Source organism: Mytilus edulis, chromosome 14 (genome assembly GCF_963676685.1).
Source record: "Mytilus edulis chromosome 14, xbMytEdul2.2, whole genome shotgun sequence".
Classification (NCBI taxonomy): Eukaryota; Metazoa; Mollusca; class Bivalvia; order Mytilida; family Mytilidae; genus Mytilus; species Mytilus edulis.
The window spans coordinates 42,623,128-42,640,283 of NC_092357.1; the positions used below are offsets into that span (position 1 = coordinate 42,623,128).

Genomic DNA, 17,156 nt, shown 5'->3' on the forward strand with positions numbered 1-17,156 from the left:
CTACTTATGTTTATTTTTTATTATGCTAGTACAATGTAGTATGTTTATTTGTAAAAGTGTTGAAATTCTTTTCAGTGCATATATATTACAGTAATTTGACTCTTCCAAAATACATCAAAAAGGATAACAATATTACCAAAATCATTAGGGACAGTACAACAAACAACACCCACCAATTAAAATGGACACCTTCAAACATTTTACAATAACAGACAACACCTGATCAAGAATGCCAAACATGGAATAAGCCAAATGTGTTGGGGTGAATAATTTTTTTTTTTACAGTTAACATAAACTGTTATCACAGAGATATATCTCGCCTTTTTGTAATTTTAATTATGCAAATGTTGAAATCAAAATAGCAATACTTTAACATCTTACAAAAGTCTGCAAATATTCAAAGTCAATGAACCATGAATGAGTCACATGGCTAAACAATCTCCATGTAAATGAGATGTGCCAATGCTAATACAACTGCATACCAAATACCATTATCTTATTATAAGTCGTTCCCAATCCTAAAAACAAACATTAACTTGTAAACTGTGTGAAAGTTTCAAAGTCAATGAACCATGAAGAGGGGGTGGGGCTATATAATCTGCATGGAAACTATACTTGCAAATGCCAATAAATTTGCATATCAAATATCATTGACTTAACATAAGCAGTTCATCTTAAACTGATCTAATCACAAACTAACACATGTAAACTAAGATAAGTTTCAAAGTCATTAGACTGTGACTGAGGGGCAAGGCCAAATATTCTCCATGGAAATAAGATATGTCAATGTTTATACAACTGAATACCAATTAACATTGGCCTACCACTAATGGTTCCCCTCGAACTAACTTAATCACAAACTAATACATGATAACTTAGAAAATTTTAAAAGTCAATAGACCATGACTAATGGGGCGGAGCCAAATTATCTCCATGGAAATGAGATATGCCAATGCTTATACAACATCATACCAAATATCATTGACCTACCACTTGTGGTTCCCCATAAACTGACCTAATCACAAACTAATACATGTAAAATAAGCAAAAGTTTTGAAGTCAATAGACCATTACTGAGAGGCAAGGCCAAATAATCTCCATGGAAATGAGATGTGCCAATGCTTATACAACTGCATACCAAATATGATTGACCTACCACTTGTGGTTCACAATAAACTAGACCTAATCACAAACTAATATATTGTTGTTGCCGTCGCCAGCACCGACGGAAACATCATACCTATGTCTCGCTTTTTGACTCTGTCAAGGCGAGATAAAAATGAAAGGATGAATATCCTGAATACATTACAATAAAGGAAAACTTAGTAAAATTGAAAACAAGTGAAACTGCGAGCTACCGTCACTGATGATACCCCCGCCGCAAGTGGATAATATTAATAGTGTAAAAATATGCAAGTGTTCGGTAAACAGGAAGTTGTCGAGTGATGAATCTGAAAACGCATCACACGGTATAGCTGACTTATATAAATCCTGAAACCAAATTTCAGAAATCCTTGTATTGTAGTTCCTGAGAAAAATATGACGAAAATTTTCAACTTGGCTATCATGTGTAAAATCATACAAGTGTTCGGTAAACAAGAAGTTGTCAAGTGATCAATCTGAAAACGCATCACACGGTATAGCTGACTTAGATAAACCCTGAAACCAAATTTCAGAAATCCTTGTATTGTAGTTCCTGAGAAAAATGCGACGAAAAATATTCATGGGACGGACGGACTGACGGAAGGACAGACAGAGGTAAAACAGTATACCCTCCCTTTTTTTAAGCGGGGGTATAACAAAAGCCAACAATAAACTTACTTACATACCAAGAAGATGTGGCTGTATCCCTTTATAAGAATCAATATCCATGAAAAATCAATTCCTCATTATAACTCTGACATATAAGAATATAATTCAAACTAAACATAAACTTTAAAATGTAAACTATTAAATGTGTCAGTCAAAATATCATATTATTATTGAGAGTCCTACAAAAATGATCAAACAGAGACAAGCACATAACTTTCAGATAAGGTTTTATTATGAGAAGAATCACATGTTACTTAGAACATGTATATGCAATTCTTCCTATAAAGGACACTTTAATAATGGTTTAAATGTTAATCATTTCTTAAAAAGAGGCACAAATAAAGTACATTTACCTGTTTTTGTGAGGTGTGTTTGGAAGAGTGATTTAACGACTACATTCTCTGAGGCCCTTAACATATTAACAACATCTCCAGGTAGACGATCACGATTCTTTTCTAGGAAACCCATTGCATCATACTCCACTCGTCCAGCGTAGTGGTCCACGTATAACGTTATGTTACTTCCCTTTGGTCTGCTGTAGTGTTTGGACTGAATGTTTTTGTGAAATTTTTCTGAAAATAAATCAAGTAGAAATTTTCATGATTGTTCTAAATATGAAACTTGTGAAAAAATCATAATTGCAAATCTTATACATAAATATGAAATATGCTTTAAATCTATGTTTTAATACATCTATAATGCTTTTGATGATATCAATGCAATAATTACTAATTACTATGGTTGTCATGCATTAATATTCAACAAAATTTGGGACCTAATATAGTCCCAATAACAATTATTTCAAAACCTTGCAAAATTCTGTAAAATATCAATTTATACAAAATCGTATAATTTTTTTTTCAAATTTGAAATTCCAAGGCTGGTTGTTTGTCTCTGGATCTTCACTAAAGTTGACAGAGGTTACAATATGCCAAAATGAATATTTCATCATGCTAAGTTTATGCCACAGCTTCAGAATGTGCAAATTCTCATTATTTGTAAGCAATTTTCTTGAGTTCATAGAACTTTTAAATTTTGGTATGGAATTCTCTGATTGAACAAACACTGAAAAGAGATTTCCAAACCAGTCTGAAATGTTTTTCTTACCAACAAGAGATGCATCTGTGGCCTTTGGGAAGTGACTTTCCTCATCCAGTAAAGCTAACAGTCCCATAGGCTTCATCAAGAACATGTCCAGTAAGGGATGATTATCTATAAAGGATACTTGGATACCCTCTAATCCTTCACTTTTATACTCTGCCTGCAAATGTACAGAAATTGTTACTACTACGTTTTCCCAATTAACTTTTAAATCTAGTACAGGCCAAGAGCTAAATTTTTGGATTCTGTTAGCATGTAGAGATGGTTTTTACAGACCCGATAGCAATTCTACAAGCCTAGGCCGCTCTGTCTGTGGTTAAGCAGGTAGACTGCAACCAAAATCTCTTAACTGTTTATTTATTTTCCTGAGAGAGGTCAAATTTATTTCTGACGAGCTTTTAAAAAGAAAAAAGCTTTAAAATCTTATTGTTCAGTGGGAAATCAGATCAATCTAAAGAATAGGGTTACATACAGCAAACGAACTGTTTCATCTGAACAATATTAAATTCAATACATAAAATAAGAGAGGTGGAAGAAGCCAAAGGGGTATTCAAAGAAGCATGAGCAGGGTTTGAACTCACAACCTCAGTGTTGACTGGCTAGCGATTACAGTTGTAGAACTATTACGTTTTCTTGGCAACTAAGCTGCCCCCCAAAAAAAATAAAATAAAAAAAAACAAAGTACAATCTACAAAACATAACATAGAAAACTTAACTCTGAGCAACATGAACCCCATCAAAAACTGGAGTTGATTTCAGGTGTTATGAAATTCTATCACCATGCATATATCATGTATATAATGTATATTGAATAATGTATAAATGTTTATGTCACATTAAGCTACATGCACTACTCACAAATAAACAGCTGTGCCAGAGGTGCATTTTACAGCCCTTCTTTTGCATATTAAGAGGCAGATTAAGAGAGTTGTCCACCCCATCTTGTGGCCAAAAAATAGTTTATAGGGAATCACTGAAGCATGACTGGAGCAGGCATTTGTATAGTCAGTGGGCACTCACTTATGATAATTTCTGGATCTGCCACTGATATTCAAATTGTTGCAAGAATAAAATGAAAGATCTAGAAGGTTTTTAATCAGAAATCTCCAAAAAAAAAAAAATCCATAATTATATCCTTAGACATGATAAATATTGCCTAAACATATGATTATTAAACCAGGATTTTTTTTCAAAATGGAACAACAGTGTAAAGTTTGTAATAATTTGATCCAAGCAAACTACAGCTTGTGCATGACATGCGAAAAATTACCTTAAATCCAATTGTAAAAGACCCAGAACTCTAGAATAAAAATTCAAAAGGTACCTTATTTTCACAAATTCAAACAAATGTGTGAATTTTTGGTAAATTTTTCCAAAAAACTGCATGATGATATCCTAAGACAATACAAAAAATGCCTATACATATGATTATTGAAAGCCCAATAACTCTGAGATAAATCAAAGCATACTGAAGTGAGGGTACAAATGCCATACACATACATGGCAATCCTGTACACAAAACATGCTGCATTGTTGTTATTTTCTGTTGCCCATTCAACATGAACATATCGCTAGGGAAAAAACATAAACGGCAATATTGTTCACCAAACATGCTGCATTGTTGTTATTTTCTGTTGGCCATTCAATGTGGAACATACTGCTAAGCAAACATGATGTCATATTAGAATTCCAATGTCACAGTATTGATACCTTAAGAAAGCAACCTCCAAAGTTGTGACAAACGTGCAACACAGAAAAATAATTAAAATCCATTTAACAAATTGGAAGACTGTGTTTATATTACCAACTTTAGCCTATGGATTTTATAATTTTTTGACAGATTACATTGTACCTTTCTTGTGGTAATACATCCTGGTATCCAGTCAAGTAAGAGCAACCAAAATAAGTAAAATAAAACATATAATTGGTGAAATTTGAGGGGAAAGTTTGCAGTTTTCCCATGATTTTGTTGTGTAAAGAGAAAATATTGATTAGTTATGTTCCCAACAAATTGTACCGATTGAATGCTTGATTTTACTCTTTTACATTGCTCTTACTTGACTTGGTAACAGGATCTCAAACCCCAGTGTATGTAACCAGTAAAAAAACATATAAACTTCGCAGTCAAAAGTCGGTAATATAAAAAATAGTCTATTTAATCACTGATTTTTTTTTAATACTTGTAGAGGAGATTGTCATTTTCAGTGAAGTTGGCAATAAATTTGGTTAATAAACTTACCATCTCCCAGGCAAATATATGTTGGTTAAAGTAAAACTGAATTTGTTCATTGGCTATGTTTATACACAACTGTTCGAATGAATTCTTTGGAAAGTTCTCAAAACCAAATATATCCAGTAATCCTATTATAAAATTGTTCTCTGAGCTGAAAAAGAAGAAAAATCAAATTTTAGTAATAGTGTCTTAATTTTCTAATAGAAAAAAAACAGCAAAATGTGAACATCAATAAACACAAAAAGCTAATTAGGAACAATGCTTTTACAGCTGTTCTTCATCTCAAAGTCACAGTGACGCCTTCAACTTGGAGTAAAAAAATGAAAAGAAAAAAAATATTTGACTCATAGCACAGGTTCTATTTCTAATTTTTTCCAGTTATTTTCTTTGAGCTCATTTAATTTTTGTTCCTGTCTTTTTTCTTTTGACTTTGAGAGATAAAAGTTCATGTTAGACAGTCTACAAAATTTTATAATATCTTCATTTCTTTCTTTAGCTTGTCAAATTTCATGTCTTTATCAATTTATTTTGTACAGGAAATGGTGTTCATGATTTACTGAAAATTTTGAATGGTATTGGGTTGCCTCTGAACTTCTTCAATTGAATGGATGCTAATTCATCACATTATTGTAACTAACTTATGTGTATAAATAGGTACATGCACAATGTCTTCAACGATGTCTGTTTGATTATAAATTTTCCCTAATTCTGAAAGCTTACCAAATAAAATATACTATTTAAACATGGGAGATAACTCTGTTAGCTATACAATTACACTTACATTGAAAATGCTGAAAAAAAGTCTTTCTATGATATGAAAAGGGAGACAATTCTGTATGCTATTCAAGAAATAAAATAACAACATGAGAGAGAGTTTTTTTCTGAGAGCATAAGGTAATAAATCATATCGGTAACAGGGTTTATAAACAATGTTGTCAACCCAACCTGTGTTTATACATTGTTTTGTGGAATAGCTGTTACAGAAAAACAACTTACTCTGTATCCAGTGATGAGACTGGCTTCAGAAGGGAATTTATTCTGTTAACTATCCAACTAAACAATCTACCATATAAAGCTTTAGCCATAGCATCTCTAGCATCGAAAGCTTCTGGTACTGAATTGTCCCGTATAATGACTTCTCCCCTAGCAACAACAGCTGATGTGGTAAAGGCCTCAACAAGGTCATTCTTGTTTATACCTAACAGCTTAGACACTGAAAAAATAGGTTTCATTTTAAAAAAGAAAAATCTATATAATGTTTTTTTGAAACAGATTTTTAATTTCATAATTTTCATTACAAATGCATATCTCTAATTTCATAGTTTAAATTCAGACTTTTTTGTTTTTATTTTTTATTGTGATACATGATTCCATCAACCAATTGCAAAGTATATTTTTTTTTTTCAAATTCGTTAATTTATCTCATTCATTTAAGAAACCTTTAAAAAGTCTTTCTCTATCCATATACAATGTAAAGTCAAACAAACTGAAATTCATACACATTAAGATCTTATGATATATATTGGCCATAAAAGTTAGGTTTAGGTTTATTTCAATGTATTCTAACTGAATGTATACCTCTTCTATCATAATCAAAATTACAATTTAAAAAAATTATCATGATCCAGCAATTAATCAATAAATCAATTGCATGTTTGAATCATTTTTGCAATTTATGAATTTAAAGAGTTTTTTTTATCTCGGTAAACAATCTAATATAAAACTAAACATTATAACAACTTACCATATTCAATTAAATACATATTAGTGATGACACATGCTTCCCCTCCATGTGTAGAAGCTTTCTCATCAAAGTCAACATTACCCGTGTGTAAAATGGAAGCTATTATACCATAAACTGCTTTAACTTCCTGAAATAATAAAAATGAAGTCCTGATATAATCTTATAAATACTCAACACAACATTAATATACTTTTGATTCATATCATTTCTATTACCAGAAAAACTTGCAGAGTTCTGACTAACAAGGTCATTGAGCCTGTTTTACATTTTTCAAGTATTTGTCTGTTTTCTTAAGTACCAGGGTACATTATGCAACCCTACTAGCATAAACATTGTCTGTTCTTTGATTGGGTTATTGTCCGTTGACACTATCCCCTGTTTCAATTCTATTATTTTATCAAATATCACACATATCATATCTGCTATATGGAATTGATTCCAATTAAAATATTCATCCTTCTTCTCAATGTACAGACATAGTTTTTATGCCCAACAAATGTTTAATATCAAACCTTATCAAAGATCAAATACTTTGACGATATAATAAAGAGTAAGATAGAGCACTTCAAGTACTTTTTGTCCTTTCACAGTTGTAACTGCTCAATGTTTTCCTTGGAAAACTGCATAGTTTATTATGCTCTAAATGTTTTGCAATTTGCAATACTGTAAACCGGGAAATTTTCGCGCCGTCTTTATTTCGCGATTTACTAACACAATCCAAATTCGCGCCGTTTTGAATTCGCGATTTCCCTGGCCCATATAAATATTTTCATAAATGATCTGGAAAATGATATCTTAAATCAAGTGATAAAATCAATCAGATATCTCTTGTTTTCGGTTCATTCATGTTAAAGTAGATTACAAGTTTGTCATGTTTGCTTGTAAAAACACATACACAAGACAGAAAAGTAGACCTAATTAGGATTGAATTAGATAAAATGCTCCCAGGATTAATGATAATTAATCGATCTTTTGATCTGATTAATCTGTGTAGTAGATTTAACGAAGTGATACTTTCATTACTGATTGACAGGTATCATTAACATAATTGCAATAAGTATTGTTTACATAACAATATCCGTTATGTTTGCTTCCGTGTTTATGTTGCACTGTTTGTATTAAATTCATAACTTCTAACACTGCTTTTCATTAAGAGATACAGTTATGATTTCAGTTATATATGCGTCGTCTATAAAATCAGTGTTATACAGTAGTCCTATATATATTTTATTCATATGCGTAGATATATGAAGATGTGGTATGAGTGTCAAAGAGATAACTTTCCATCCAATTCACAACTTGTTAAAGTAAATGTAATAAAAAGAGTTTCCTTTATTTTTTCACTGTCATTTTATTTTCGCGTTTCTATTCTTACCGCGAAAATAGCGAAAATAAAACTACCGCGAAAATTTCCCTGTTTACAGTAGTTTAAATTTGAATATAGATAGACTTTATTATAAAACTGTGTTTTTTACCAGTCTAGAGGACCCTGGATAAGACATTGTTGAAGCTTATAAAATCAAGATTCAATGTCCTTGACATAAACTGGTTAAAATATATATTGTATTTACCTCAGGCTGGAAGCCTATAATATCAAAACAATTATGTATGCCCTTGAACTTGACCCTGTTAACAGATATTGTATTTACCTCAGGCTGGAAGCCTATAATATCAAAACAATGTTGTATGCCCTTGAACTTGACCCTGTTAACAGATATTGTATTTACCTCAGGCTGGAAGCCTATAATATCAAAACAATGTTGTATGCCCTTGAACTTGACCCGATTTACTGATATGGAAGCTACATCTCTGGTTCGGCTTGTGTATTCATCTATATATCTGTTAAAAGAAAAATCTTATATGATATTTTATTAACACTTTCTTATATGTTGCAAATTAAAAAAACTTAATAAACAATAACTGATAGAAACTGACAATGACCCAGCACTTTTCTTTATAAAAAATGTTTTAAATTAATTAATTGTGTTATTTGATGCAACACAATTCATAAAGATTTTAAAATTAAAAAGTACTTCAATATTACCTAGGGAGGCCCTATAAGCTGATAAGATGACATTTCTCTGTACTTTACAGATCAGGTTTGTTTCAACTTCCATTTTACAAAGAAAAATTCCTAGTTCAAGTCTAGGTAGTTATGTCAGGGGAGATAACTCTAGTCATAACTTTTTTTTTTTTATGATAGTGACACTAAAAAGTTTATTTTATCAGAATTGTACTACTGACCTGTATTTGGCACTGTCTTTTAAATGGTATGTAGCTTCCTGGTCATGGGCTAGTCCATCATGTACATAGTAAAATATATGGAAATTTTGTTCACCTCTGAAATTACAAAATATAAAACAATCATTTTCAAAGGAAACTCTATATGATGTGATCTCAAAATATCATAGTTCCTGGATTTACATATCATGTCTTTGCTTTGCTGTGTGTGGAACACCAAGAAACAGCTAATACAAATTTCAACATCTATAGTTTGAACCATTGATACAATTACCTATAGCTCTTTCAAAAACGATTGATCTAGATTTTGAAGTGTAAAAATACAATAGAATGCACATGTTGTAGTATTAAAAGCATATTCCCACTCATAATTCAAAGAATGTGAAAACAGGAAGTATGTGTCTGATAGGTATAACAAGAATGTGTCCAAAGTACACGGATGCCCCACTCGCACTATCATTTTCCATGTTTTATGGACTTTGAAATTGGGTAAATATATAATTTGGCATTAAAATAAGAAAGATTATACTATAGGGAACATGTGTACTAAGTTTCAAGTTGATTGGACTTCAATTTCATCAAAAACTACCTTGACCAAAAACTTTAACCTGAAGCGGGACGAATGAACGAACGGACGGACGAACGAACGAACGAACGGAGCCACAGACCAGAAAACATAATGCCCCTCTTCTATCGTAGGTGGGGCATAAAAATTCTGTTCAGTAGTGTTAAATAAATTTGTGAATTAACATCAAAGTTCCTTTCAAAAATCAAAAATTTTTAAAGCATTTGCAGACAGGAAGTTTACACATTACAAATCATCACTGTCAAGCTGCTGACTAAATATGAAGTCAGGACGACTCAGATCAGTAGTTTATGAGAAAAAAGTGACAAAAATATATTTTAAGGAGGAACTGACAGAATTATGAAAAGATGCCTAGATAAACAGATGGACAGACGAAAAGAGAGACATGGTGAATGCAATATAGCCCCTTCTCTGGGTGTTGGGGTATAAGACTATTTTTTATCTAACATCATTGTCAATAAAACTTACTTGGCTTGTGATATCACCCTGGATTTCTCTAATAAATATTCTGTAATTTTAGCTGAAAAGAGAAATTGAAAGATATTTTATATTACCAAAAATTTTTCAACCCAAGATTCCTTGAACTAAATATTACAATTTAACTATCATACAAACTTACTAAACATTGTCAAACAATATTACAAATACTGAAGTATATTTATTGTCAAGTATTTACTGTAATTTTGGTGTAATGGTGTTTGGTTTGATAAAATATTGCCTCATTGGTAATCATACCTCATCTTATTTTTTTACTGAAGAGTTTCTTCCCCTACAAAAACATATACTATTCCACATTCCCCCCTAATTTCAGTTGTGCAAGATACATACCACCAATAACTGTTCCAGTACTTGTGAAGAACATTTCTAGATATTTCCCAAATCTCCTGGAATTATTATTAATCAGTCTGAGTTTTACCCAACTCCCCCTTAATTACAGCAGTAAAAGATACTTACCACCAATAACTGTCCCAGTACTTGTGAAGAACATCTCTAGATACTTCCCAAATCTACTGGAATTATTATTTATCACAGTTTGAGCATTACCAAACGCCTCCATCAATGGATTCACTTGTAAAATTCTATCTTCTAATGTCCGGTTAGGGGCCTTTGAAATAAAATTTCCCATTTTGATGAGATTGCTTGATTGATTGGGCTATTTAATGTCTGTTTTTATTGGTGATTATGATGAGACTTATTTTCTTTTGCAAATAATTGACACTTTCAAATTCATATTCCTGTAAATTTAGAAATTATTGCAAAGTAACAATTATTTGGAGTAATGGGACTGAGAAGTATCTCAATAATAATTGCATTATTAAAAATCTTCAATCTATGTGTATTACATATTTAATTTCCAAATTTTTCCATTTATCTTTAACATGTATAGCCTTGTGAGACCAATGAGATACCGTATATTAGGATTTTTCGCGGGGTGTAATTTTTAGCTCATTTTCGCGGATAGAACAAAATCGCCAAAAGAAATTCTGCCAAATTAAGGGTGTTCATGCAAAGGTATTGATAAAAAATTTTAAATCCGCCAAAATAATAACCATCAAAATATTTCGTATACCTTATTCAATAGAAATCGTGAAATTTTACACCTGCGAAAAAAACCCTCTGTACAGTAGTTTGTCCCACACTTTTAAACAACCTACCTTCCCTAACTGTGTAAGTTGTTGCACTAGTAAGTTAGCACTTTCTGTTTTCCCTGCACCAGATTCACCACTGATTACAATACACTGAAAAATATATACATCATTTCATTAATACAAACTATTAAATGAACTATTTCAAGCATTGCATATATGACAGAAGAGATATAAGGCAATTTTAAACTTTTGATAAGGCACTATGAACGCCATAGTCAGCTGCAAAATGTCAAGGGCCTTTATCTTGTGAAACATAAGTCATTCATAATAAATTCCATATCTTCAGGGATAACTCAAAATGTCTTAAATAACAACTATTAGATTAATTTTCAAAATGACATAATGACAGACAGATGAAAAGTCATGCTGTATTACCATCAGAAAGTGTGCTTGAATATCATTTAAATTAAATCAATATTTATAAAAATTTCCGAAATGGTAAAGATATATTTTTTAGACTCTTTCTTATAATTGTTATACTTTGTTGCATCATTTAAAAGTTTTATGTTTCAAAATGAAGCAAAACCAAGAATTTTTTTAAAATGGTCGAAGTAGGAAAATTGCTTGCTAATGATATTTATATAATCCTGTGCTAATGTAAAGGGAAGTAACTGACCTGGTGTTTTCTGTTGTGCATCATCATTTGATATGACTGGTCAGCAACTGCAAAAATATGAGGTGGATGGTCATCTTTGGCAGCATTCATGTACCTCTGGGCATACTGTAAAATAGAAAAATATTAAACTCATATTCAGAATATTAATGTCATATTAACATATGAATATATCCTTCGTTAATTTGTACTGGACTGAAACACAGAGATGGATATATATATATATATAGGCTCGCAGGGAACAAAGTTTATTAGAAGGATGTGATGATTTTATTCTAATGTTCTGTCTTTAACTCAACCAGTATCAGCTACGAATACACATAATTGCAATTCACCTTGCAAAGGTAAAATGTTTCATTGCAAAATACAAAACTTTCTCAAATTGGTGTGAAAAGGGAGACAACCAAACTTTTGCTAAGATTATAACCATCTACCTCAACTATTTTTGAGAAATTTTAATTTTTTTTTTTTTAATTATGTATCCTGATCTAAATTCATCTAGGGATGTACAACCTTTTTTTTTTTTTAGAAATTCCATATAATGAGCTTTGAATTGGTACAATAAAAGCGTTGTATTGTATCATATTAAATTATGGAATATTAAATAGATTGTAGAATAATGAAGATTATAATAATAGCTCATAATATATTCTATGTCATGTATGTGATGAGAGCTAATAATATTTATGAAGTAAATATAGATATTTAAAATGGGTTATGATATTGAATCGTTTTGAATTGCATGGTTTTGTCAGTGGAATACAAATGTATAAGATGATGATATAAAATCATATTAATTTAATGGTATATTTTTATAAGGGTTATAATGTAAATGAACTATTTTTTAATGAAAAATACCTCATCAGCATAGATAGTGAGTGGTGTAAATGGGTTGACAGCTAATAATATATCTCCTATGTAGGTATAAATCTTTGTCTGTGCATATCTGTGAAATAGTTGTGACACAATTGTTTCCTGAAAAGACAAAAATGCATTTTCATTTTAAGTTCTACTTTCATATATATTTAAAGAACAATGTCATGCTAATATTTGATCGAATACTGATATCTAGGAAATCCATCACAACATGGAACCTTCTTTAACAGAAATTTGATGCTTTCAATTTTCTTTAATTCAATTACATTTTTTCCCCATAAAATTGAGAATGGAAGTGGGGAATGTGTCAAAGAGACAACAACCCAACCAAAGAACAGAAAACAGCTCATAATATATAAATCTATACACATTTTTTACTTTTTATACATTGTCACTTGGATTGAGAGTTATCTCATTGGCACACATATCACATCTTCTTATCTATAAATAGTTTGTTGTACAAAGTATTGAGAGGTTCTTTTATTATTTATTTCCCTCTATATTCATGATGGGCCTCATAATTGTCTCAGATTTACAGTTTCCTGTTGAAGGTCATGGTTCTCTATTGGAACTACTTGTGCTTCCTCCACTAAAAAAAGCTGCCTGCCACAATATAGACAATAGTTCTGAAAGTGTTTGGTTCAGGGAGATAACTCTTTAAATCAGTTATGCGTTTGTAAAAGTCAAGTTTCGTCAATGAATTTTAAGCATTTACCTGAAACAGATTCGAAATAATCTATGTATCCTAGAAGCTTAGAACACATTTATGAAAATGGCTGACACAAACGTACTGATGATTTTAAGAGTTATTTCCCTGAACCAAGGTCTACCCCCTTAAACACCAACAATCAATCAATCCATTATCATTGACCTATTTCTTATACCTCCTCTGCAATTCTCAAAGAAATAGTTAACATGTTATCAAGGGGTTATTTTATTTACTCATACTTCTGTTGTTAACCATATATAGGATTTTAAACAGTAAAAAAATATATCAAGAGTTTACAGGTTATTTTCTCTCCTCAATACCTACTTATGGAATGATCTCCCTTACCTCATCTAGGATTTCCAATGATGTCAGATCATCAGCAGTGTCTAGAGGTTCTTTCTTAGATTTCCGATGTGTTTTTAATCTCCCCTTCTTTGTTGTGATGTCTGGTTCATGGATTTTAGGTTCCATTTTAGCTGTCAAATCTTTTAATCTGTGTTTAAACTGAAAGTACAATAACCATATTGTTATAAAAAGTTTCACATTCAATGCTTTAAGTACATAGTTTATTAGCCACTAGGGTCTATCAATTCATGGACTAGAAGAGTACCGTAATATAAAGTACTGAGTGATGAAAATTAGGTCATAGTAACTACGTCTATCATCTTTTGAACCAGAAGAGTGATATAAAGTACTGAAGGTTGGAATCTAGGTAACAGTTACCAAATTTGTTTGGACTCCAACATTAGTTGTTTCTCATATACCAGTGTATATGCATTAAATTTTAAAACATACATCAACTTAGATAATCAGTATATTCCACAATGAACACTGCATGTAGATTTATGCACTTTTTGTTGTTCCATAGATACAAATCTATTTATTTAAAGGACACAAAAAGATTTGACCACTATTTTATAGCATACTAAACTGTATTGGTATTGCTCATCTGAAGGATGTTCAACGAACTATACTGTGGTTTCACAATTTTTCACAAAGTGGCTTTCTTGGGACCAGGAGAACAACAAATCTAAATGTAAATTTCTATTTAGGCTAATTGACTGAAGAGCCTCTGATCTGCAAAATAACCATGAAATCACTCCATGAAAAGGCAAGTTTTCCACAATCCAAGAAAATAATTGAATCCACAGTACTTTTCATATCCTCTTCATTTGGACTCTGGTGGAAAGTTATTCCCTAGACAGTCATACCATATCTCCTTAGTTAATATTCATTAAAGATTTGACTTACAACAGATGGATCTCTAGGTAAACTGGTAATAAATGGATGCTGTAGTAATTCTTTGGCTGAGGGACGCTCTTCAAAATCTTTTACCAAACACCTGCAACAAAAAGAATAATATGAATATACTTTTCTACATTGGCTAGAGGTATAGGGGGAGGGTTGAGATCTCACAAACATGTTTAACCCCGCCGCATTTTTGCACCTGTCCCAAGTCAGGAGCCTCTGGCCTTTGTTAGTCTTGTATTATTTTAATTTTAGTTTCTTGTGTACAATTTGGAAATTAGTATGGCGTTCATTATCACTGAACTAGTATATATTTGTTTAGGGGCCAGTTGAAGGACACCTCCGGGTGCGGGAATTTTTCACTACATTGAAGACCTGTTGGTGACCTTCTGCTGTTGGTTTTTTTCTATGGTCGGGTTGTTGTCTCTTTGGCACATTCCCCATTTCCATTTTCAATTTTATTTTGTTTGTTTGTTATTTTACATATATTATCATATCAGTTTTAATTGTTTATAAATAGACAATGTGAAGTTTATGTCAATTAGACAGTCAACAAATAAAGACAAACATTCAACAAATTATAAGTATCTATACATCAAGCATTAAATCGTTCTGACATAAAAACTGTAACTCATAAAACAAAGAAGGAAAATTAAAACCCTTAAATTACAATATCAGGTAATTGTATAGAAGAATACAGAGATGATAATTACATATATCTTTTTACCTTAGATTCTTTTTGTCAGCTTATTTTATACAATAGGAAGAAAACTTAAAAGCCTAAAAGGAGATTATAGAAATATACGTAGTCTTCTTGACTTCTCCATCTGCCAGTAAAACCCATTTCAAGGGAGTCTGATGTTAAGCTGTGTTAAATTTTAAAATATGTAGCCATTTTAGTCAGAATGGGAAGGTAGGAAGAGTCAAAATTCTCACCTTGTCTACCTACCTAGGCTATTAGATTTATATGTATTGAATGTCACTGGATGATAAATAAACAACAAACAATCAATTTTAAAAACAAAAAATCTTTTTTTGAATGTATTCTTCCTCTCTCATACTTATGAATAGATTTTTTTTTCATTTAAAAATATTTAAACAAAAATTAAATTGATTATCCCTATGTGAAAATATATACTCTGTTCCAGGATACCACATGCTTAGTTATTTATTTACGATGTTTAATTGAACATTTGTTATCAAAATCTTTGTTCTTTATATACGCATACTTCCTAGTATGTAAACTTATCCTGTTACTATTGACTTTCTTTGCTTGTGAGAAATCATTAATATTACATGTAGTAGGATACCAGTTTTGTTGATTTAATTTGCATGTTGATAGATCACTTTATAATTTTTATGCATCCGAAGAACATTACACAATGTTACAGTCATGTTATAGCTAAACAAATAATTAAGTTTATGTTTCGAATATCTGAAGAGATACAATGTTTTTAGTCATACAATAAGTTTTGAATAAGGAGCAATTAAAAGAAGTAGACGTAACTTCAAAATGGCAATTTTTCACAAAGCAACAAAACTGAAAACAACAGAGATATAAATTGAATTCATATCTGATTTGTGACTAAAGAGAATGTTTAACCCAAAATTTATTTTGTTATTCTCTACCTGATTGTCTTTAGATTTATCATTTTTATTTTCCTGTTTCCTCTTTGTTTTCTGTTGTAAATAATTCCAGAATTTTATATAGGCGTTAGCAATAAACTCATCATAGATACCAGGGGAAAAAAATTATATTTACACCAGACGCGCATTCGCCACACTCGAATCAAAGTTTAAAAGGCCAAATAAAGTACGAAGTTGAAGAGCACTGAAGACAAAAAAATCCTAAAAGTTTTGCCTAATACAGCTAAGGTAATCTATTACTGAGGTAGAAAAGCCTTTATAAGTATTTTAAAAATTCAAAGGTTTGTTAACAGTCAGATTTTATTATGAACATATCAATGATAACTCAAGTCAACACAGAAGTGCTGACTACTGGGCTGGTGATACCCTCGGGGGAAATAAATCTCCACCAGCAGTGGTATCGACCCAGTGGTTGTAAATAAACTCATCATAGATACCAGGAATAAAATTTTATATCTACGCCAGACGCGTTTCCTCTACAAAAGACTCATCAGTGACGCTTGAATAAAAAAAACTAGAGGCTCTAAAGAGCCTGTGTCGCTCACCTTGGTCTTGTGCATATTAAATAATGGACACGGATAAATTCATGACATAATTGTGTTTTGGTGATAGTGATGTGTTTGTAGATCTTACTTTACTGAACATTCTTGTTGCTACAAATATCTCTGTCTATAATGAACTTGGCCCAGTAATTACA

General features: G+C 31.4%; 1 protein-coding gene across 2 annotated transcripts in view; it reads right to left on the reverse strand.

The window, feature by feature from the left end:
* Positions 1–17,156, reverse strand: part of LOC139502584 (myosin-IIIb-like) — a 104,156-nt gene that overhangs the window by 43,075 nt on the left and 43,925 nt on the right. For both annotated transcript variants that reach the window (XM_071292090.1, XM_071292088.1), the window contains exons 8-21: positions 14,816–14,906; positions 13,910–14,068; positions 12,838–12,954; positions 11,983–12,087; positions 11,373–11,456; positions 10,672–10,822; positions 10,186–10,237; positions 9,135–9,230; positions 8,618–8,729; positions 6,891–7,017; positions 6,143–6,359; positions 5,153–5,297; positions 2,920–3,073; positions 2,166–2,384 (exon numbers count right to left, since the gene is read on the reverse strand). In XM_071292090.1, the coding sequence (XP_071148191.1) occupies positions 2,166–2,384; positions 2,920–3,073; positions 5,153–5,297; positions 6,143–6,359; positions 6,891–7,017; positions 8,618–8,729; positions 9,135–9,230; positions 10,186–10,237; positions 10,672–10,822; positions 11,373–11,456; positions 11,983–12,087; positions 12,838–12,954; positions 13,910–14,068; positions 14,816–14,906 (1,829 nt within the window). The remainder of the gene's footprint in view (positions 1–2,165; positions 2,385–2,919; positions 3,074–5,152; positions 5,298–6,142; positions 6,360–6,890; positions 7,018–8,617; positions 8,730–9,134; positions 9,231–10,185; positions 10,238–10,671; positions 10,823–11,372; positions 11,457–11,982; positions 12,088–12,837; positions 12,955–13,909; positions 14,069–14,815; positions 14,907–17,156) is intronic.